Below are 24779 nucleotides of genomic sequence, written 5' to 3'. Positions count from 1 at the left end.
ACAAGTATTGATTACATTATCATGATAATCTCATTACAACAGTTGTTGGTGTATATAAGCATTTCAAGAGGTTTTAAAATAACACTCAGTGATAAGCACTAAATAGAGATAGATTTTTATCCTAACAGTTGTTGTTTATCCATGCTATTCCTTCACATTCTAACCACAGTTGCTTATTGGCATTTTGATTGATAAACACCAACTGAATATTTTTATGTTGGATCATTTACTTTTAAGGTTCCTAATCAAATACAGACAAAAGACTACCAGTTTTGGTCATGGCAATGCAAACAAATGTACAAAGCCGTAGAAAGTCTCTGAAGTTCACAAACTTGGCTATAGAAACTTACAAGAAGATAATTTTCAAATTAAGTGATTGTATAGACTGATGATTTTATTACCCATGTACATGCATGTGGGATAATGTACTTTTGTGTTACACATACTATTTGTAAAATTTTATTTTCATGTTTCAATGCATAAAACATATTTTACAATGAAAACGTTCTGGGGGAATCTTGAAATAAAGAATTTAGTTCCATAAGAATATCTTAATACTATAATTGAAAGAATGTTTAACTACAGTATGAGTGGGCAACCATAAATACAAATGTGCATAATACAAATGTTTGTGCAAAAAGGTGAACTCTCTGGAAGCTGAAACATACATTTATGACCTGGCATTCAGCCCTCCTACTGCCAGTAAAATTTCTTCTGGTTACAAAGAAATGATTGGGTACATTCTTCATTGATTAATGAAGGAATGTAGCCTCTTTAGGTCTTATGTAGGCCACCCCTGTGGGCCGAGTCATTGAAGTACCTTTGGGCTTGTCTAGAAACTAAAATGTCACCTTGCACATGAAGTAGCTAAATTCATGAAAAACCAGATTCATGGTGCTCTGGTGAGGTTTTTTTTTGTAGTTATTTAGTTCTAATTGGATTGGAATTTTCTTCCCCATAAGGCTATGGAGGCTGGGACAATTTGAGCTTTCAAGACTGAGACTGAGATTGTTAGAATTTTGTTAGGTGAAGCTATCAAGGAAGATGGAACTAAGGTCGGTACTAAGGTAGGTAAAATGTAGTTGACGTGCAATTCAACCATGATCTAATTGAACGGTGGAACAGGCTTGAGGGGCTGAATCGGATACTCCCGTTTCCTTTATTCCCAGTTCATGTTAAAATTTCCCCTAGAATTTATTTTAAAATTGATGAAAAAAGGGCTGCCACAAATTATAAGTAAATCTCACAATTTGTATTACAACAGTTCCATTCATTTGTTGAAAAAATATTACACTCAGCCCCTTATGAAGGATTTTATTAGTGTAATTTAAGTGATCCACCTTCAAAAAATTATAATTGCCTTTTACTACTGGAGTTCTAATCTGTTAATGCTTTTCTCGGACAATGCTATAGTTATTCAGCATGAATTCCAGTACTTACAGCTATGCACTTGCTGCTGGTGAGTCACTGACAGCTGTTAGAATTTGTTTTGATTGCTGATGGTTCTTGAGAAAGTAGTTTTTAATGTTTTTCACACGCACGCACACACACATATGTGTGTGGAATAAATATGTTTCTACATATGTGAGAATTGTTTGAATGATGTGATATCTATACCCAAGAATGGGGCTGCAAAACAAAATTTTATTAAGTTATTAGATAAAGTATTCCACACATCTAGGGGCTGTGAGCAATGGGCACCATGTGTTTGGAGAAAACTAACCAATTAAAATCACAGGATGCCACATGCATAGCTGTTTTGAAGAGGCATGTTACAAATTTGAATTGGAAAGTGTGGTTAAAGGAAATCTAGAAGTGTGCAGCATCCAAATTAACAAAAAAATGGAGTAAATAGGGATTATATGATGTAAACATTCTATATGTAGCATAGAAGGGACATAACAGTGAGAGTTATGGTTCATGGTTAATGTAATAGAACATTTCACACACTGTATTCCACACACTGGTACTTGAATCATTGTTTTTAGCCAATATGTGTTTAGCAAATACTTACCGTGTTTATTTATTTGCTGTATTATCTGAAATATGAAATTATATATTCCACTCCAATACAAAATAGTACATAGTCCAATGACAATCAGTGTTCTAGTTTCATTCATTCTTCATGCCACTATGCTGTTTAATTTGGAGCAGATTTCAGATTGTTCATATTTTGCTATTTTACACCTCGCAATATGAGGTTCCACTGTGTGTTACGAGCCTTGTATAAACAAAACAGGATTCTGACTGAACTGTGTGTTTCAGAGAAGTAGTCATTCTCATTTAACAAGCACTCTGGGGTTCATGAACCCAATTAAGATATGAAAAAAACTGGTACCAACTACACAAAATTATATATTATTTTTCATGTGACTTTTGACTAGTAAATTTGAAGCATATTCTTGAACTTGGCTATCCTTGCGAAAGTATTGGAACTATTGTTTAACATCATCTCATAGTTCACTTGTGTACAGTTTAGGCTCTCAGAACCACCCTGACTCTTTATTGTTCAGATAGTCGATGAATATTTGTGCACACATGACCCATTCGATTTAGAATTCCAGACTAAGTGTTATCCTCTTTGTGGCAGTTCAATGTTTGTAAGCAGCACTAAAAAATCCATATTCATTTATCAAGGTTACTTCGCTGCAATAATTTTAGAAAACACATTTTTGCTATAGTTGGAGATTATTTAGTTGGAGGTAATTTCTATCTGGTTAACCAGCAAGAAAGAGTGTCCACTAATTTATTTCAAAATATAAAATGCAAGGCTGTATGAAGTCGATCTCAAATACAGTTCGAAACGAAAGCAGGGTTGGAAGAAATGCCCTCGGAATTAACGATGGGCTATTTTGTGCGTTTACAGTACCTCGCCTGTGTGGTGTGTGTGCCATCTGTTACTGTGCGTAAGAAATTGAGACAGCTGGCATATATAGCAAAAGATCTGAGCCAATGAGCCACCAGGTCTCAAGCGTGTTTACTGGGAGGTTATTAAAACTGTTCCAAGAGGAGGAAGGGGAGACAAGTAAACTTTTTTTTCTAAAAATAACTAGTAGACTTCATTTCTTTTCTCTTAAAAAATGATAGCAATAGACTTCAAAACATAAATGAAAAGCAGGAACGGGGCAGGGGGGGGGGGGGCTTTGCTGGCAAGTTGGCAGCTGAGGGAGGATAATGCTGAGTGAAGGTGCCTACTAGCGCCTGACACAACAAGGGAAAGCCAACTGGCAGCGGGCACTAGCTTGTGGTGGCGCGCACGCAGATGATTAACCTTTAAGGAGTTGGTGGTTATCAGGCGGCTGCGGGAGACCGAGTCTCGTGAGTGGCGGGTTTTAGCAGCCGCCGCCGCCGTTGCGTGACCTCCACCCCCCCCCCCCCCCCGCCCCACCCCCAACCATCGCGCGCGGGCTGACTCGCGCCGCCTGGTTAATGAGCGATCGTTATAGAATGGGGGAGGGGGAGGCAGGGGGGGGTCTTCGTCTTTTCACCGGGTACCTTCCAACCGCCTCAGATACCTTTTCTCCGATGATCTTTTTGAAACGGGGGTGGGGGGAGTAAAATAAAGGCAAAAAAAAAGTGGGGGGGAAGTGCCACTTCCGTGTATGTTTTTAATATAACATATTACCAATTGATGCGCCATTTTTCCTCCTCGCTGAGGTGATTTTTAAAAATTATTTTTTTTTTTTTAAAAAAGGCAGCAACTTGCCCGCTCGTGCTAGCTCGGAATCCAATTTGAATTTTCAAAAGCAGCGCGAGCAGAGCCTCCGACAAGCCTCCTCTGATAAATATTAATTTGCAAGGGAAGGGAGGGGGAAGAAATTGTGAAATGGCCCACTTTGTTGTGTTTTTTTTTCTCTCTCTCTCTCTCTCTCTCTCTCCCCTTTGCATTAAGCGATAGGGGGTGGTTGCTGGTATCAGTGAGGGCAGCGCTGCATTAGACACTGATCCAAATGGTTCATCCAAAAATCGATCTATCGTTTAACAGATTGCCATTCGAAAATAGATTAGGGAGGGGGGGAGCGTTTTAAAACGCCTGCTTTCGAAATATTGCCTTAAAGGGTACTTTTAGAATAAAAGGAAGGAACTTGACATTTAGTTATCGACCGGTTAAAAAGCCTCAAAAACTGTTTTCATTTCGGACGCTGTTTTGCTAAACTTAATTGACAGCTACTGGGTATGCAGCGGTTGCGACCTGCATTGGGAAGAGAAAAATAATTTGACTGGAGCTAACATGACGGATCGGCGACTGAGCGAAATTAACTTGGGAGGCAGCGCGTTAAACTTAAAATTTAGCTCCGGCTTTGCCCAGTGCGCAAATGACATAAATACTGCGGGCCAACCTATCCTGCTTGAAAGGGGAGGAGGGGTGGGGGGGGCGGGGAGGATAAGGGACGTGCTCAATGATTGACAGGGCGATGGACCAATGGTGCAACGTCATGGTGCGTGCTGCTTGGGAATGGTAGGGGGGTGTGCTGCGGCCAATGAGGGTAGCGCGGAGGCGGGACTTCCAGGCTGGTGTTAGGTTGCGCGCCGGGGTATAATGGGACTCCATTCGGCTGTAATCAGTGTCATGTCGCTTTCATGTAAACTCCGGTGTTCAAACATTGGAACAAAATGGCGTCTGCTCTGCTAGGTATCAGCCGATTCTGCGCTCAAGTGTGAAGCAAGGTGCGTGATCTGTTTTTCCAAACCTGTTTTGTTTTGAAGCAAAACCTTTTTTATAGGCAAGGGAGACTCCGCATTATGGGCTACCTGAAGAGAATAATGCGGAAGGCTATCGACTGCCGTGATTATGGTTAATGATGAGATGTCTTTTAAAAAAAAGGGATCCTCATTGGGCTTTAACGCAGTGGTTCTCGAGCAATTCCTGGTGTGACCCTGAATGCTGATGATGCGGTATTGAGACCGATTCAGACAGACAGGATGCTGCTGCCAGCGGGTCGAGGACTTTAAATGATTGCAGAGCTGTGGTCACCAGTGGATTGTGAATTTGTTTGGTCACAATTTTATCTGCATACTATTATTATTATTATTACTACTACTCCTTAGAAGAATAAAGTAAGAAACGCTGCCTGAGTCAAAATCACTGTAAGGTGAATTTGAATGCGGATAGATTTTAGAAAACAACGCTCGCGAAAGTTGCTCACCTGAAAATATACAACTGAGACGTGATGCAACCGAGTTTTCCTACTTTATTGATTTTTGTTTTAGAAGGGGAGTGACATCATGCCCTTTATATTTACACCAGAAATCTACAGCGAGATTGGGAGAACTTGCAGCATTGCACGTGTATTTACAATGGTGACATTCTGATGTAAACAAGAGGGATTTGAAATTGTCAATCTAACAAGCTGATCATAACGTGCTGCATGTTATATGGAGAATAAGTTGCTGGTTTTGTGGGATTTTTTTCTGACTTCAGTGAACTTTGCAGAGGGCATATTTAACATTGTTTACCTTTTGCCTTACAGGATCTGTTCTCACAGTTACAACTAGTGCATTGGGAGTCTTTTGGAAACCTGTTGGTTGAACCTTCAGAAGATTATCCTGTTTATCCACTGTCTTGTAAGGCTAATTGGGCTCAGTGCAGTTTTGATGGATATTTTTGACTAGCAGACATGTTACAGGTGCTGATGTTAAGGCATGTTCTAGTCCTTACTTCAGTGAATTGTTTATTTTCTCAGGAAAGCCTTTTAGTTCCTGGCATGGGATTGATTGAACACAGATACAAGGAGTAATTTCTATGCCTAACATTGGAATTGAACAACATATGAATGGTCAACCATGGTAAAGCTTGCAAACCCGCTATATACTGAATGGATTCTAGAAGCTATTCAGAAGGTGAAAAAGCAAAAGCAAAGGCCCTCAGAGGAGAGAATTTGCCATGCAGTATCCTCTTCACATGGATTAGACAGGAAGATTGTTCTAGAACAGTTGGAACTTAGTGTGAAAGATGGCACTATTCTTAAAGTTACAAATAAAGGGCTTTCATCCTACAAGGATCCAGAGAAACCTGGACGGTTTACACCCATTAAGCCTTGCAGTCTTTCAAAATCCACACAAGGGTGTACATCGAGAAACTGTATTGACATTAGTAATGTGGACTGGAATAAGATACTCAAGAGAGCAGTTGAAGGATTGGCAGAACCAAATGGCTCCTCACTTAAGAACATAGAGAAATATTTGAGAAGCCAAAGTGATTTAGCTACAATTACCAGCAGTTCCACATTTCAACAGAGGCTTAGACTAGCTACCAAGCGTGCTGTGAATAATGGGAGAATATTAAAGGATGGACCTCTCTACAGAGTGAATTATGGGAATGCAGGAGGCAGGGGAGCAACAAAATACAATAGTTCTTCCCCTTCGTCTCTCCTACCAGTTACCCATCTCCCTCATGAAAAAGAAAAGGTAAGTTTACTGCTGATATATGGGAAAAGAGAACCCTAACCTATTAACTTGATCATTTGCTTAGTTTTGGACTGTTTATGCAGAAGTGTTGATGTTAACAGACACATATAGGGAGCTGTCATTTTAAGGGAACTGTTTCGAGTGAGATTTATGATCATAACAAGTGAGGCAAATTGTAAAGTTATTTAAACATGAGGACTTGTGTTTATATTTCAGGCTAAAAAAACTCAGTAAAAGGTTGAATGAGGCTTGACACGTTATATTCATCTTGGAGTAGGGAACTTTTCTGTATTGGTTGATCCTTGAAATAGCAGGCCACTCACTAGTACAAAATTCAAGCCTTGTATGATGATGTAATGATCTTAGTGATGTTGATGAGATCTAAAGAGGCATTTAATAGATTATGTTTAAATGATCTGATTAAGTGGTAGGATGCATTAATCACTTTGAGCTCCCACAGAAGTGGTCTTCCCTGCGTACCTTAAGAGGAATGTGACTAATTATAAATAGTTGTTTGCTGCTTTCACCCATTCTAACATGATGTCTGACTGGCCCCTGAAGGTCAAAGGTTGATATCCCAAATGAAGAGTAAGGTGACCTTACATTTCACGATCTCTCATCGTTTTGACTATTCTAGCCACAGATTGCTTTATATTATGAATGGGCAAGGGAAAAAAGGACTTGCATTTTATATAATGCATGTCGTAACACCTGTCTTCCAAAGTGTTTCACAGCTAATTATTTACTTTTGAATGGAATCACTGTCGTTGTGGCAGTCAATTTGCACATAGCAAGGACCCACCAACAGGAATAAAATAAATTGCCAAAAATTCTGTTTGTGATGTTGGTTGAGGGATAAATATTAGCCACGAGACTGGGAAAACTGTCCTGCTCTTCAAGTATTTTCATATGCTGCATTTCTTTCAAGTACAGGAGCTGTAATGTAACCAAAAACAACTGCAACATGTGCCAGTAACCTGCTACAAACAGTAACAAGATCAGTGACTAGCCAGTCTGAACTTTTGGTAGCATTAGTTGAAGCAATGTTTACAAGCCACAGCCAGGGTAGTTCCTTATAGTTATTTACAATGGGTTATTTGTAAGGGTAACTATCGGACTCCCAGGAAGAGACAAGATAGATGGAAACTTGATAAGGTATAAAACTTTTCGCTCATATTTGTTTTATTTAATGTAACTAGTTGCAAATGATATACCGTAGAGGACTACTTAACAGACAGGAAGCAGAGAGTGGGGATAAATGGCGCATTTAAGTTGGCAGGCTGTGACTAGGAGTGCTGCAAGCATCAGTGCTGGTGTCTCAACCACTTACAATCTGCATTAATGACTTGGACAGAGAGACAGAGTAATGCATCTTGAGTTTGCTGATGATACAAAGCTAGGTGGGAATGCAAGCTGTGAAGAGGACACAAAGAGGCTACAAAGCAATAGAGACAGGCTAAGTGAGTGGGCAGCAAGGTGGCAGATGGAGTATAATGTGAGAAAGTGTGAGATTATTCACTTTGGTCATAAGAATAGAAAAGCAGAGTTTTTTTGAAGGTGTGAAACTTGTAAATGTTGATGTTCAGAGAGAATTGGATGTGCTGTTCAAGGAAAACAAAAAGTTAGCATGCAGGTACAGAAAGCAATTAGGAAAGTAAACGGCTTTTTGGCTTTTATTGCAAAGGGGTTGGATTACAAGAATAAAAATATCTTGCTGCAATTAAATGGGGCATTGCTGAGACCTCACCCGGAATGCTGTGTTCAATTTTCATCTCTGTATTTAGGGAAGGATATAGTTGCATTGGAGGTGGTTCAGAGAATGTTCACTAGATTGGTCCCTGGGGTGAAGCTTCTCCCGTGATGGGAGGCTGACTAAATTGTGTCTATGATCTCTGAGGTTTAGAAGAATGAAAGGTGATCTCATTAAAACATTCAAGATTCTGAAGGGGGTTGACAGGGTAGATATTGAGAGGTTGTTTCTACTGCCTGAGGAATCTAGAACATTTGGGCACAGTTTCAGGATAAGGTGCTGATCATTTAGGAATGAAATGAGAAATTTCTTCACTCAAAGAGATGTAAATCTTTGGAATTATCTACCCCAGATGGTTTTGAATGCTGCATTGTTGAATATATTTTAAGGTTGAGATAGACATAATTTTGGTGTCTCAGGGAATTAAGGGATATGTGGAACAGGCAGGAAAGACGAGTTGAAGCCCAAGATCAGCCATGATTATATTGAATGGTGGAGCAGGCTTAATGTGTTGTATGGTCTACTTCTTCTATTTCTTATTTTCTTGTATATTCAGATTCTAATCTGGGATGAAGGATTTTGAATTAATTAAAGCTGTCCATTATTGGACTGTAACCTTTTCAATGTATGGTCATATTAAACTGTGCAAAAACTGAAGGATTTCATTTCCTGTTTCTATGTAAGTGTATAATTATTTGCTACATCACAACTCCGCAATCTTCTTCCTCCATAACATCGCCTGCATCTGTCCAATCTCAGTCCATTTGCAACTGAAATCCTCATCCACACCATTACCACTTCCAGACTTGACTATTCTAGTGGTCTCCTTCCATCACCCACAGTCTATAAACAGCAGTTCATCTGTTGCTCAAATCCCATCCTGCACCATTCATCAGCCTTGCCCTTACTGACCTACATTGGCTCCTGGTCCCTCAATCCCTCAAATTTAAAATTCTCATGCTTATATCTTTTTATGACTTCTTGCTCCTCTCCATCACTGTAACCTCCTCATCCTTCAAGAGCTCTTGTGTTCCCATGAAACCATCTGCCTTATTCCAGTATTGGTGGTTATTCCTTCAGCCCCCTGGGCATATCTGTTTATGCTTCTGAGTAGTGTCCTGAGATATTTTCAACAACAAAAACAATTTATATTCATGTAGCACCTGTAATGTAATAAATGTCCCAAGGAACTTCACAGGACCATTTATAAAACCAAGTATGACAGTGAGATCCACCAGGCGATATTGGGTCAGATAACCAAAAGCTTGATCAAAGAGTTGGAATTAAGGAGCCTCTTAAAAGAGGAAAGTGAGGTAGAGAGGTAAGGATGGTTTTCCAGAGCTTGGGGACTAGGCAACTGGAGCACTTAAAATCATGATGTGCACAAGGCCAGAATTAAAGTGTACATTTTTTTGGAGAGTGGTGCTGGAGATTGTAGAGAGAGGGGCGAGATCATGGAGGGCTTTGAAAACAAGGGATGAGAATTTTAAAATCAAGACATTTCTTAAACTGTGAGCCAGTGTAGGTCAGTGAGCACAGGGGTGATGGGGCATTGTGACATGGTGCAAGTTAAGACACAGGCAGCAGAGTTTTGGATGACCTCAAATTTACAGAGGGTAGAACATGGGAGACCAACCAGGAATGTGTGAGAATAGCCAAGTCAAGTCTGGAGTTAACGAAAGCGTGAATGAAAGTTTCAACTGCAGAGCAGCTGAGCTGGGGTGAAGTTGGGCAATGTTGAGAGGTGAAACTAGATGGTTTTAGTGGTGCAAGTATGTGGTCAGAAGCTCATTTTGGGGTCAAGTGTAACACCAAGATTGTGAGCAGACTAGTGTAATCTTAAACTGTTGTCAGGGTGAGGAATGGAGTCAGTAGTTTGGGAACAGAGTTTGGAGCAGGGACCAAAAACAATGGCTTCAGTCTTCCCAATATTTTATTGGAGGAAATTTCTGCTCCGATAAGCAGTGTGATAATTTAGCAACAGTAGAGGAGTTGTGAGAAGTGGTGCTAAGGTAGAGCTGGGTGTGGTCAATGTACATATGAAAACTGATTATCTGTTTTTGGATGATGTCACTGTGGGGCAACATGTAGATGAGAAAAAAGAGGGGGCCAAGAATTGATCCTTAGGGAACACCAAAGGTTACAGTTAGGAGCAGTAAGAGAAGCTATTGCAACTGATTCTCTGGCTACAATTAGATAGACAAGAATAGAACCAGGTGAGTGCAGTCCCACACAGCTGGATGACAGTGGAGAGTTGTTGGAGGAGGAGGATGGTGTGATCAATCGTGTCAAAGGCTGCGGACACATAGAGAAGAATGAGAGAAAGTTTACCTTGTCACAGTATCATAGGATGTCATTTATACTTTGATAAGAACTATTTCAGTACTGTGATAGGGCCAGAAATCCATCGGATTTAAACATGAAGTCCTGGGAAAGATGAGCACAGAATTGGGAGGACTTTGGAAAAGAAAGGAAGGTTAGAGATGAGCTGGTAATTTGCAAGGACAGTGGGGTCAAGGGTTTGTTTTATTTTTTGAGGAGAGAGCTGATGATGGTGATGATTTGAAGGAGAGAGGGCAACCCATGAAGAGAGAGAACTGTTTACAATATAATCTAATTTGCCAGGAGGGAAATTGTTGCTTAGCAGTTTAGTGGAAATAGGATCAAGGTTACAGGCAGTGGATCCTATTGAGAAAATGAGCTTGGAGAGGGCAATGGGAAATGGAAGGGAAACTAGAAGATGATACAAGTTCAGGGCTAGGGCAGGTGGAAAATGCAGGGAAATCTGGCCAGATAGGCTAGTAGGGAGACATGGCATAGACAGCTGGTCAGATGGACTTGATCTTTGTAACAAAGAAGTTCATGAGCTCTCTAGATTTGTTGGAGGAGAAAGGGGTTTAAGGTGGGGGGTTATCTTTGTATTACAGGATGACGCTAGAATAGGCACAAGATCATGTTTGTAATCCAGCCATATCTGGCAGTGGATGGCTAAAGCAGAAATCTGTGTCGTTTGGACTTAAGGGAGTGGAAATAGGTTCATACCTAGGGAAATACTAGCCCTCCAGGCTGAGAGGGAGTAATGGCTTTACTGGGGGCAAAGGCATCAAAAGTAGGGTTGAGAGTGTAGTTGTGCAAATCAGTAACTCCAGAAATGTTTGATGAACAAAGGCTAGATAATCGGGATTTTGAAATTGCAATTGTAAGTGAATTGGGGCATAGTTTTTAGAGGTAAGAGAGGAGCAAGGTTCGATGCTTTTCCCACATTAAAGCCATTATATAAATTCAAATTGTCATTTCAAAACTGCCAATAGCAATTCAATTGGTGCAACTATTGCATTCTAATACTCCAGGTTTTAGAGGTGTACCCTAATTTGCTTTAAGTAACACTATAGTCTAATAGAATATTTGGTGTAACCGCCACTTATTACCTTGTCTTTACTGCCTATTGTTCCAAGTTGCAGCGGAACTCTTATTTTTGGAACAAATCAGGAAAACACACTTTTATATATTCTTTGGGACACATATACAAGGTTTGGAGTTCTAATGCCATTTTATAAATATGTTCCAGAATTCAAACCTGATTAAGTTTAAAAATTAGATCAATTGTTTCAGATATTTTTTGATTGTAATATTTTGTTTGCATATACCTAATAACCTGCCATATTTTTAAACCAGTTCAAAATTGTGCATTTTTTTTGATTTGGTTGTGGAACCTGCAGTAAAATTCCAGTGAGCAGCTGCGGGAATCATATATTTCAAAATCTAATCAGAGTTTATTGATGGTCTGAAAAGGCTATAGAAGATGAATATTAGACCTTAACTTACTGGTGATTTACAATTTTTAGGCACTGAGACTGTCACTGTATTACAGATATTGTGTTGAATTCTAACAACAACTGTCATTGGGAAAATGCCAGAATCCATTATTAAGGAGGTAGTAGCATGACATTTAGAAAATCATAATACAATCAGGCAGAGTCAATGTGGTTTTGTGGAAGGGAAATAGTGTTTGGCAAATTTATTAGAGTTCTTGAAGGATGTAACAAGTAGGGTGGATAAAGGGGAACCAGCAGATGTGTATTTGGATTTCCAGAAGGCCTTTGATAAGGCACCACATAGAAGGTTACTGTGCAAGAAGAGCTCATGGTGTTGGGGGATGGGATATATTAGCATGGATAGAGGATTGGCTAACTAACGAGAAACAGAGTTGGGGTAAATGGGTCATTTTCAGGTTGGCAAAGTGTAACTCCTGGAGTGCCGCAGGGATCAGTGCAGGGCCTCAATACTTACATTCATGTCATTAACATAAATTGTAAGATCTGACTGTATTGTAGCCAAATTTGCTGCTGATGCAAAGATAGGAAGTGAAACAAGTTGTGAGGAGGATACACAGCGTCTGCAAAAGGATTTAGATAGGTTAAGTGAATGGGCAACAATTTGTCAGGTACAGTATGATAGAAAAATTGAGGTTGTCCATTTTGACAGGAAAAATAGAAAAGCAGAATCTTATCTAAATGGACAGAAACTTGTAGAATTCTGCAGTGTAGGGGGATACGGGTGTCCTTGTACACGAAGCAATAAGGTAGTATGCAGGTACAGCAATTATTTAAGGCAATGGAATATTGACCTTTATTGCAAGGGGGTTGGAATATAAAACTAGGGAAGTTTTGCTAAAATTGTGTCGGGTATTGGTGATACTGCACCTGGAATACTGTGCACAGTTTTGATCTCTTTACTTAGGAGGGATATACCTGCATTGGCAGCAGTTCCAAGAAGGCTCACTAAGCTGACCCTTGGGATGAAGGCATTGTCTTAAGAGGAAAGATTGGGCCTATATTCATTGGAGTTTAGAAGAGTGAGACATTTAAGATTCTGAGAGGCATGACAGGGTAGATGCTAAGAGGAAGCTTCCCCTAATGAGGGAACATAGAACTAGGGGGCACAGTCTAAAAATAAGGGGGTCTCCCATCTAAGACACAGATGAGGAGGAATTGCTTCTTTTGGAGGGTCATTAGTCTTTGGAATTCGCTACCCCTGAGAGCTGTGAAGACTGTCGTTGAATATATTCAAGGCTGTTAGACAGATTTTTGATTGACCAGGGAGTTGAGGGTTATGGAGGACAGACAGGAAAGTGGACTTAAGGCCACAATCAAAGCAGCCATGATCTTCTTGAATGGTGGAGCAGATTTGATGGGCTCCTGCCACTCTTATGATCGACTACAACTGTAGTACCGTACTGACATACAATCTTGTTTCCACTCCAGAAAATTAATAATTTCTCCAATACATTTCATAGAATCATAGAATAGTTACAGCACAGACAGAGGCCATTTGGCCCATTGAGCCATGCCAGCTCTGCAAGAGCAGTCTAGCTTGTCTTGCTCCCCTGCCCTTTCCATTCAGCCCTGCAAATGTTTCCTTTCAGGTGCTTATTCAATTCCCATTTGAAAGCCACAATTGAATCTGCCTCCATTTTTTAAAGCAAAATATAATAAAATGTGAAACTTTCTGGGGATTGAATTTTTCAGTTTCTACCAAGTACCTGGTAAGTTTTCTTAATTAGGCGATTAGTAGAATAACAGGTAGCGTGGTATGGTAGCATCCCTACCTTTGGACCAGAAGCTGTGGTTCAAGTCCCACTCCAGGGCTTCATGTCCATAGAAGGTCATAACGCTGCCAAACAGGTTGATTATCAACCTGTAAATCCTTCCAACATGCCTAATGGCAGGCAGTAAGAGAGGGAGAGTTTCCTGGTCAGCCATACTGCACAAGGTAGGCAAACCACTGCACTATTTTGCCAAGCATAATTATGGACCAATCCAATGGAAGTCCATGGCTGCCAACACCGTTTTAGGATATGGTACCTGAACGAGCAGTAGGAGAATAACAGGTATAGGTCCTGTTTTCACTAAAGTGAGAGTCACACTTCTAAATGTACTTTTTGTACGTAACATAAGAAATAGGAACAAGATAAGGCAATTTGGCCCTCTGAGCCTGCTCTGTAATTCAATAAGATCATGGCTAATTTTTCTACCACAAATCAATCTTCTCTCACTCTCTATACCCCTTAATTGTCTGGACTCTGCTACTTTTCTCCTGAATTACATATCCATTTGCTTAGTATGTGGGTACCAACCATCACCAGTGACAGATTTGTAAACAGTATGTTTCTTAATGTTCTATCATTCAAAACACACTTCATTCAAATCCTGGCGGCAACACTATTTTTAAGTCATGTCATATCATGTGTGCTGTGTGTGTCTGAAGGCAGGTCCTTCGCTCATTGTCAGCTGATACTTCACCTTGAGCCATTTTTTTCTTGGCAATTTTTGTCAGTGGTGGTTTGCCATTGCTTTCCACCCTTGAGCATAGCAAGGATGCAGGTCCCAAGTCTACCTCAGCTGGCATTGAAATTGAACCAGTGCTGTTGGCATTATTCTGAGCCATACCCAAGCTATGTACCCAACTGAGCTATCCGGTATCGAAGTTAAATTCTTCCACCAACTCCTTTCTCAAAGTTGTTACTAACTTTCCTGATAATCCAAGAAGAATGATAGCACAAGTAGCAAAATAAAATATCTTGGCAAAGATTAAGTCACATGTTGTGTCTAACTGTATAAGCAGAACCAAATTTTACTAAACAGCAATGTAATTCTGCCTCTTTGCTCTGCTTCATAATAGCTTTTCAAAGTTGTATTGCCTTGATCTACTTTGGGTTCCTGCTGCAACTGGTATGTTTCTGTACTGTCCTCAGTTTAGCAGGACAGTGCCTTCTGACTGGAAGTTCAAGTCAAAGCCTTTCGGTTACCTTTAAATTATTTTTCCGCATTGGATAAATTTAACTGATTTTAATTGAGTGACAATACTACACAAACTTATTGTAATTGCTTGTGGAATTTCCAAAAGCTAGTCAGGGCAATGTGAAAAAGCAGCACAATGGTACAAAACAAGTCCATGCAAGAAAGCTTAAAAGGACTGAAGTTGGAGCAGTGAAACAGTTTTACTTACAAGTGACTGAACTCCTTGGGTTTTTCAACTGTCCAAAGCTGGGAAGTAATTCTTTGGGATTTTGTTTAACACTGATGCTGCTATTCTTTGGCAAATTGAAGAGAAATTTTTCTTTCTAAAATAAACTTTAGGTTACCACAATGAAGGAGAGATGGTGATAATGGCAGAAGTTGTAGTGGGATAATCCCTGCTGAAGGAAAGCAGCCTTGTGATGAAAGACTGAAAGTAGAAATTCCTTTTTGAGTTTGTCATCCAGTAAACATGATTCAATACTTGATGCACACACAATTGTATCTGCACACGTAAGCAGCTTGTTATGTGCACGTTTTACAAACTGTTTCAATGGATTCCATGTGTAAATGTTCAGTAGATATTCTGGAAGGTAATGCACTCATTTTCACTCTAAACCAGTAATCCTGCTGTCTACTGATTCTCAGTGTCAACTGAGAGCTCTTGGTTAGGCATTTGAGTTGAGCTCTGATTATAATTAAGTTCCTGAATAGCAAGAAAGAACAAACTTACATTTATAAAGAGCCTTTCGCGATTTCAGGACGTCCCAAAGCACTTCACAACCAATTAAATCTTTTGAAGTGTAGTCATTACCACAATATAGGAAAATGCATCAGCCAATTTGCACACAGCAAGATTCCACAAGCAGCAATGAGATGAATGGGCAGTGCTGTTAGTTGACGTGTAAATGTTGGACATGAAACCAGAACTCCACTGTTCTTCTTTGAATAGTCCCATAGGCCAATTAAATATTTACATTCATCTAAGAGGGAAACTAGAGCACCTCTGACAGTGCAGCATTCTCTCTGTTCTGCACTGGAATATAAATTGAGATTATGTGCTCAAGGCTTTGAGTGGCCTTTGAACCCACAGCCTTCAGACTCCAAAGTGAAAATGGTAACACTGAACCAAGTTGATGATATTAGATTAGTTTCATTGTGTTTATACTTCATCTTCCTCTGGGCCACTTAATTTTTTGAGATTGTTTAAAGCCATTGTGATTAAATATGTAGATTTTTTTGTTTTGAAAAATTCTACAGAAACTAGATGGTCCATCAGTGCATTGATAAATTGAGATTTGGGTTCCTCCTTTTGGGAGGATAAAGTAAAGGAAGACTATTCCTTTCTGGAAAATAATAATATCTGTTTGGCTGATTTGGAAATTTTCATCAGTTTGAGCAGTGCTGTTAATTGATCACAAATTGGTATTGGCGACTGCAATGGAGATGTTATTGCCCTGGCCTCTTGCATACACAATTTAAAATATAGTCCAACTTCATTTTAAATACCTGTGTGTGGATATGAACTAGGAAACAAAGTACAAATGCCTGAACTTAGAATTGCTAGATGAATAGAGACCAATTTTCTGGAAACAAGCATTGACTGTTGCTAAGTGATAAATTTCAGGCATTGTTTCAATGGTGCCAATTGTTTTACAGGGAGCAAGTTCTACTGTCTTGTAGATGGTTACAGGTTTTGGTGGATTTGTACATGTTGTTCATTACTTCATTGTGCTGTTTTATTGTGCATTTTAAGTGTATTGTTGCCCGAGTAAAGTGGGTGGAATATTCAGCATTTAAAGTTGAATTAAAGCCAGCAGCTTGTTTTAGCAGTTGGAAGATTGTTATAATTTACTTAGTAATGATTAGTGTTTGCGGTAAATAGACTATATATGGTTTGGTTCTTTTTGAGTTGACCGGTTAAAACTATTATAATTGAGCATTCATTATTACTTCTCTATAAATGAGTCTTCAAGTTAAATTTACTTCTCTAAAACCAAGACACAGACTTCCAACTTCAGATTGTACTAATACCATTTTTGTTTATTTCTGTCAAAAAATAGTTGCAAATGAGATATTAAAATGATATAATCCTCTTAGATGCCAGTTAGCTTTTTTTTAATCATCCGAGAGGGATAAACGAACCATTTGGGGCAGCCATGAGTAGTTTGCACCAGAACACCATTTAATAATTTTTTTTCTCTGGTAATCCTTAGATTAAATTCCACTAATTTTACCTTGTATTTGCACATTGCCATAAATGCTGAATGGCTTGGTGTGACAAATGAAAGGAAATCTCTTACAAAAAATCTGCACGATGCTCTCTTGTGATTTGCTGAATGACTTAAAAAATGTTTTGAATCCATGCAGATCTCAAGTAATTTACATTAGATTGAATAACTTTGGGATTTGCAAATGGCATGTAACTAACTTATTTGTTTTTAAAATGGTATCAATTGTTTGACTTGGAAAGTAATCATTTCTATTCAGGTTGTAAAGGGATGCATTCTTGTTTGTTACAGGAAGTTCACATGCTGAAGACAGACTTGAGGTTCTAACTATAAAGTCCTTTTTAAGATCATTTGAAGAGGCAGAAATGGTGTTTTGGATTTTGATTTACAGCTGTCCTGTACTTTGTTTCCTTACTCTAGATTCCTTTGCCAATATATTAGAGGGGAGATAGTACTGCAGTAGTAATGTCACAGGACTAGTAATCCAGTGGCCAAAGCTAATGATCTTAGGACATAGATTCAAATCTCACCTTGGCAGCTGGTGGAATTTAAATTCATTTAATAAATCTGAAGTTGAAAGCTAGCCCTAGTAATGGCTACCATGAAACTATCATTGATTTTCATACATTGATTGTTCACTAATGTCCTTCAGGGAAGGAAATCTGCCATCCTTACCTGGTCTGGCCTACATGTGACTGCAGACCCACAGCAATGTGGTTGACTTTTAACCACCCTCTGAAATGACCTAGCAAGGCATTGAGTTGAAGGGCAAATAGGGATGGGCATCAAATGCTGACCTTGCCAGCAACACTGACATCACATGAAAGAATAAAGAAAAAAATTTGTCAGTGTGGTTGAAATGGGTATGCCTGCTGGTATGGTACTGAACGTTGCTTGGTTAAACATGCTTCATAAAAAATCATTTTGTTGCAAATTACCTTATTTAACTAATATGCTGTTTGTCCAAAGATAATGACTATTTAGTTCAAAGCATATCATAAATGGGCATGTAGTGGTTTCACTCTTTGACCATAAGGCAATATGTTCTGCTGTTAATTAGTTACTGACTCCATCCTTCTCCCTAGTACCAGTCAGATTAAGCCAGCCTGTTTGCAACCATTATGTCACATATGATCTCGAGACAAGCTTCCAACTTCATATTCATGCCATCATTAAGACTGCCTATTTCCACCTCAGTGACATCACCCGACCTCACTCTGGCTCAGCATTTCTGCTGCTGAAACCTGCATTTGTGTCTTTGTTACCTCCAGGCTTGACTATTCTAATGAACTCCTGGTTGATCTCCTATGTTCTACTCTCCGTAAACTTGAGGTTATCCAAAACGTTGCTGTTCATGTCTTAACATGTAGCAAGTGCCATTCCCCTATCACTCCTGTGCCTGCCGAACTGCACTGTCAAACAATGTCCTGATTTTAAAATTCACATCCTTGCTCAACAATCTGTCCACTGGCTCGCCTCTCCCTCTCTGTGAAATATCCTCCAGTTCGAATCCCTCCGAGATATCAGCGTTCCTCTAATTCTGGCCTCTCTTGCAACCCCAATTTTATTCACGCTGTCGTTGGTGGTCATGCCTTCAGTTGTCTAGGCCTTAAACTCTGGATACCCTCCCTACATCTCTCCACCTCTCTACTTTGCTTTCCTCTTTTTTGACACTCCTTAAAACTTACATCTTTGACCAAGCTTTTGGTCATATGAATTAATATCTATGTGGCTGTCTGTCATACTTTGTTTTATACTGCTGTTCTGAAGCACCCTCAGATATTTTATTATGCTCAAGATGTTTCATAAATATAATTTGTTACCAAGCCTTCTGTTATAAGCAAAGTCCCTTCAAAAATTATTTGTCCATGGCCATTTTGTTCAGTCCCTTTAAGTCTTTTTCCAGTGACTGGACATGCATGATCATTATCACCTGAGCAAGGCCTGTGGGGCATCTTTTAGGCTTCTGCACAACCTCACATCACAGCTGTTAGCATGAAAATTAGTTTTAAATATATACCACAGGACCGTACCATTTGCCTTTCCTGTCAGTTTCTTGTTTTCACTTCTTGAAAGGGTGGGGGGGGGTTGTTATTTGGTCTGCTAAAGCTACCCAAAAATTTTTGAAAAATTTGCTTATTGGAATTAAGTGTTTAAATATCTGTATCTCTAACAAAGATTGCTGATTCACATAAAATTCTGTCAAAACACCGACATCTGTGCACAGAGGGAAATGATTCTGACTTTGTTTTTACACTACAATTAGCAACTAGAGGCATCCTGCCAACTCAAGTCTTATGTGTCATATTAAGAAAATTAGATATCTCCTAATGTACTAAAGTTTTGATCCTGATGCAATCTTGCAAATTTATTGTGATAAAATGTCAATATTGTGTTAAAAATGAAATATTTGGACTGGTTGTTCTGCCACAGTATAGTTCAAAAAATAATTGTCTCTTCCTGGCTAAAATAAGACTTCTCATTACATCTCTGGAAGCAAGCATTTCAACTTCAAAACATTATGATAAAAATACTATTACTTACTTACTTATCAGAACTTGAGTTTTACATATGCAATTGCTGTTGTACTCTGGCTGAAATATATTCATGTGAAACTCTTCTGCTTTCAGTTATATGCTGCTGCTTTTGTTACATGGCATCCTTGTCTTGTTTATTCCATATCTATCCTAATGTCAACACAATTCTAACGTACCTGTTTACTATTTTGTGAAATTGCTTATCAAAGCACAAGTATTATTGTTTCTGCACTGTGTAAAATTTATTATGTATTCAAAAAAAATTGTGCTCAAGATAAGGGATGTTAGTGCTGGAGAATGGAACTCCTATTTCAGGCATGTGTCTGCATCAAGCACTCCCATTTAAGACATAGCATGAACAAAATAATACTCCTTCTTCTCTGCTCCAACATCAGAATGCTATTATACTAGGATTTTTAAAAAATTTTCCACCACAGCTAACCTGTTGGCCCTGAGTGAGGTTGCCAAGTTATGGCCGTGCCCACTAGGAACTGATGACAAAGATCTCCCTCCTCTTCAACCCTAACAAATGATCCTTTGAGAAAACCACAAACAGAATCAGGATATGACAATGGCATGTTGAAACTGAAGTTCAGATGCTTGGGCAGATCAGAGAACTTGTTGTGAAATTGCTTCTACAAGGAGACAAAAATCATGGTGGTGCCTTGTGATGCACCACGAGCACAATCCTGGGATCAAATAAACTCTTTCTCCTGTCCTGCTTCACTTACCATGGATATCATTTGTTTTACCTGGTCATGCGATAACACTGTTCATAAGTAAACTCATTGGACTCTAATCCATTAGACTATAGCCATTCTCTTTTTTCTATTTGTGAGCTGATGCATGGATTCAGTGTTTCTTAGCCCTAGGCTTTCCTTCATGACAGTCTCTGGTTTCAAATCTTTGTAAAACCTATTCTAGTACTTCTTGGAAACGTAAGTACCCTGACTGGTTGCTGCATGTCAATCTGTGCCTCTTGGGCTAGTGATAGGCCTGTAGTTCCTTGTGCTAGGTCATGTTACGATTCGCAAATGCTGGCACCAGATGCTGAAATGGCTACCAGGTTGCTCAGGTCTGGAGTCAAATTGGTGACTCCTCATTCAGTTAATCATCTGCCATACATACCTCTTCTGGACAGAAATGAGATATTTGAAAAACCTCCTTTGGGTTCTCTCAATACAATCCCTCCAGATGTATTATCCAGACAAGAAAGACCTTTATAGAGACCATGGCTCTAAGTTTCAATCAGAGAATTCATGGGTGCTCTTGTATCGAATTTACAGCACAGAAACCGACCATTCAGCCCAACAGGTTTATGTAGTGCATCCTTTATAGGATGCTCCTCTTGCTTTACTTCATCTCACCCAATCAACTTATTCTTATATTCCTTTCTCCCCAATGTACTTATCTTGTTTTGCTCTTAATGCATTTATGCTGGTCACTCTTAGAAAACAGCTAATTTTCCTGTTTATTCTTTTTAGACATGAAAAATTTTCATGTGCTTAGTAGAGTGCTGATTCCCTCCTTGAGAACAGCGTGAGCAGGTGGTATAACTTGGTGGGTTGACTTGCACCATTTTGAAGACACTTGTGTTCCTTGTCTTCCTCTTTCCTTCTCCCCAACGCCCCCCCCCCCCACACACACACACACACAAACCACAGCTAAACATTAATCGTCCTTGCTGCTATATTCTGAAGCAGCCATTTTCTAAAAAATGTCTCTAGGATGTCTTCAAGTGCATTATTTCTGTTTGTATCATGAATGGATAATGTTACCTGAGGCACCTTTACCCTTTGCAAATTGGAAAAAGAAACAGATATTGATTAAAATTTTTTAAAAAACTACCTTAACAAGATGAAACATTAAGTTAATTTTACTGTGGAAAGTTTTTGCTGACTCAGTTGAAACTACCAAGCCACTTGTGCTGGAAGATTTCAGACCATTTAACTCTTAGAATAGAAACTCTAAAATTACAACAACAGTTATTTCATCTACAGCTGTAACTTTAAATGCATTTACCCATTTTCACCCTACATTTGCATTCATTTGTAGTCACGATCAAAATGCTGGCATGTTTACCTTTCAATAGATTGGAAGGATTGTGTGAATGTTCCAAATATTTCACAATTGTATGCTTATGTAAAAATATACAAATATATACAGTTTCCATTTATATCGCTCCATTAGCAAAGAAAAATATTTAATTGCTTCAGACATATATAAAAACACAACTACATTTCAACATTTGAATTTTTCGCTGAATATTTCAAATTTTTTTAAAAAGCTCAGAACCTGTATTTTCCACAGACTTGTTTCAATTCTGGAATATGTTGCTGTCTTAAGATGAAAGTAGTAAACTGATCATTCACTGAGCCTAGCATCTCTTGGACATCATATGAGGCACAGCAGAGAGGCAACTAAAGACCACTAGAGCTAGAATATTTATCTAACAGATATAACTACTGGTTGCTAATGTCCTGCATGCTTGAATTCCTGTAGCAGAGCGCACATCCTGGTTTAGAAAATTAGCTCTGTTTATAGTTCTCTACAGGTAGGAGAATGATTGAGGCAATAACACTACCAAGCCCCTCAGATGGGATAAAAAGTATGAAACTTTGACTTGTATTCTGTGCAGTTCTTTTTGTAAAATGATGTATTACAATACTTAAATGTTTTTGGCATAACCAACTAAGTCAACAAAGACAAAAGCAAGTTACTGCGGATGCTGCTGGAAACCTAGAATTGATGAAGGGTCATCCAGACTCGAAACAATAACTGTGTCCCTCTCCACAGATGCTGTTAGACCTGCTGAGTTTTTCCAGGTATTTTTGTTTAAGTCAACAAAGACTCCTGTCGAACTTGAGAATTTCCTGGCTGGCATGGTTCAGCTCCAAAGGTTGTAACAGGAAGAACTCTTTTATGAATTCATTTCTTCATACTGAAGCACACAACAATTTGAATCTCATCTGGACTATCAACAACTGCGTGCTTTGATTGGTTAAACTATCAGCTTGGACATGCAGTAAATAATCCGGAGATAAGATTCAAATTGTTTGTGTTTGAACATCATTAAGGAATCTGTTCATAAATTTCCTTGCAGTAACAGGCTTGGTTTCTTCAGTTCACCCAGCTAAGTTAGAATACACTGTCTGGATATGGAGGTTTGAATTAGGTGATAGATTAGATGACAGTCTGATTTTAAGATAGTGGAGATGTTCATAGAGCAAAAGTGCTGATAATGATTAATTTCCTTTAGTGATAAACTCCTAGTAGATCACCATGTCAGTAACTGAAACAAATTCATTGACTTTGCATTATACTTGGTTTGCTACACTTGAATGATCTGATCAAGTGGAAATTAAGATACTAAAATATTCTATTTCTTTGTCCATGTTTCTGATGTATTTCTTGTAAATGCTTTAAAAATGGTATCATTGAATATTAAATGGACATGTAGTACTTATCTAAAGCATCATACCTCCAAAATGTAATCTGCCTATATGAGGTAAAAAATTATGATGGGACTCAATTAACTGCTATCAGTTAAGTTAATCACACTGATATACAAATATCCCATTGATTAAATGCAAACCATTAAACAATAATTCTACTCTCTTGGCAAAAAGAACACACTGTTACAATCTCCATAGAGACTCATAAAGAGATTTGAACTTCCAGTTATTATTTGAACAAATAAGATGACAAGATTTCACATTTTAAAACTTTTAAAATTTTAACATAAATGACTGGAAGAAAAACTATTGACTAAACACTATTTTTTCTTTTGCAGGCAACTTGTACTTTAAACTACACAAAGGAACATTCCCTTTTTATATTTATCACCCAGCACATTCTCCACGGAATTACAGTCCTTTTAGCAGACAGACCACAGTTGCTCCTGTCTTCCAGTGGGTCCCCATACCCCCGTTTCGTCAAGTAGTAACTTTGAGTGAGCGTCCTAGGTGTTTTCCTCAGCTTTTTGAGAGTTTCTTAAATTCACCACAGTATTGCCTATTTTTATGATTCTTCTTCCCCCATCCTTACTGGGACAAATCTCCCAGACTCTGTAGAGATGCATCCTGCAACCACTTTCAGCTAGAGACAGTCTCCCTGCTATATCCGGCTGTGGTAGCTTATAAAGCAGCCTCTTCTGTCTGCTGATCAGACAACTGTTGGCTGTCTGAGATATTCATTTATTTGTAGGGAAGCCTGTAACCTGATCTCAAAATAGCATCCTCATGGCAATGTGAGGTAGAAATGCTAATTAGCTATTCTTGACCCTAACTCCTTTTCCTTTTAGAAGTATATAGTCAGTTTCTAGCACCACTGTTCACAACGTGGTACCTTCAGCATCTCTCTGGGACTTTGGGAGACTCAGAGTCTACTCATTGTAAACCCAGAGATTGCCACCATTGTCTCCAAGTGTGAATACCTTGTAGCACCTTCTCAGTAAAACAACCTAAGCCTTCCTTTGATCTCTAACACTCAAACCACCCAGGCTTACTGTCAGGTAGACTTCAGAACAGGTCACAAGACCCCTTTCATTCGCCCTAAATTTAAAGCTACAGTCCCAAAATGTATAATCTTAGACTTCATAATTGTAACAATACAAATTAATCTCTTTTTAAATCCCCAATTTCAAACTAACCACAAAAATAAAGTGAATCAAATTGCTGAAATAATTTATTCTCACTGGTTTCAGCTACTCCTTTTATTCAGTCAGACCAGTTTACAGATTTAAGGTGATTAGCAAAAGAACCAGAGGCAACATGAGGAAAAATGAATGTTGTGATCTGGAATGCAGGGCCCTGAAAAGATGTTGAAAGCAAATTTAATAGTAACTTTCAGAAGGGAATTGGATAAATATTTGAACAGGAAACATTTACAAGACTATAGGGAAAAAAATAGGTGCGTGAGACTAATTGAGTAGCTCTCCCAAAGAGCTGGCGTTGGGTTGATGAACCAAATTGCCTCCTGTGCTGTATCATTCTATGATCCTATGAAGATACAACATTCTAAGGTGAGCATAATATGATCACAGAAAATTACTAAT

General features: G+C 38.9%; 1 protein-coding gene across 2 annotated transcripts in view; it reads left to right on the top strand.

Annotated features, from left to right (window-relative positions):
* Nucleotides 1–4491: 4491 nt before the first annotated feature.
* The window catches only part of kat6b (K(lysine) acetyltransferase 6B), a 170908-nt gene continuing 150620 nt past the window's right edge, over nt 4492–24779 (top strand). The window contains exons 1-2 of one of the 2 annotated variants that reach the window (XM_041176216.1): nt 4492–4668; nt 5472–6408. In XM_041176216.1, the coding sequence (XP_041032150.1) occupies nt 5785–6408 (624 nt within the window). In that variant the 5' untranslated portion in view covers nt 4492–4668; nt 5472–5784. Of the gene's footprint in view, nt 4669–5471; nt 6409–24779 lie in introns of those variants that run through there. The other variant, XM_041176217.1, reaches the window with a different exon arrangement.

The sequence above is a fragment of the Carcharodon carcharias genome, chromosome 28, assembly GCF_017639515.1.
Source record: "Carcharodon carcharias isolate sCarCar2 chromosome 28, sCarCar2.pri, whole genome shotgun sequence".
Classification (NCBI taxonomy): Eukaryota; Metazoa; Chordata; class Chondrichthyes; order Lamniformes; family Lamnidae; genus Carcharodon; species Carcharodon carcharias.
This window is presented reverse-complemented; position numbering and strand designations above follow the sequence as displayed.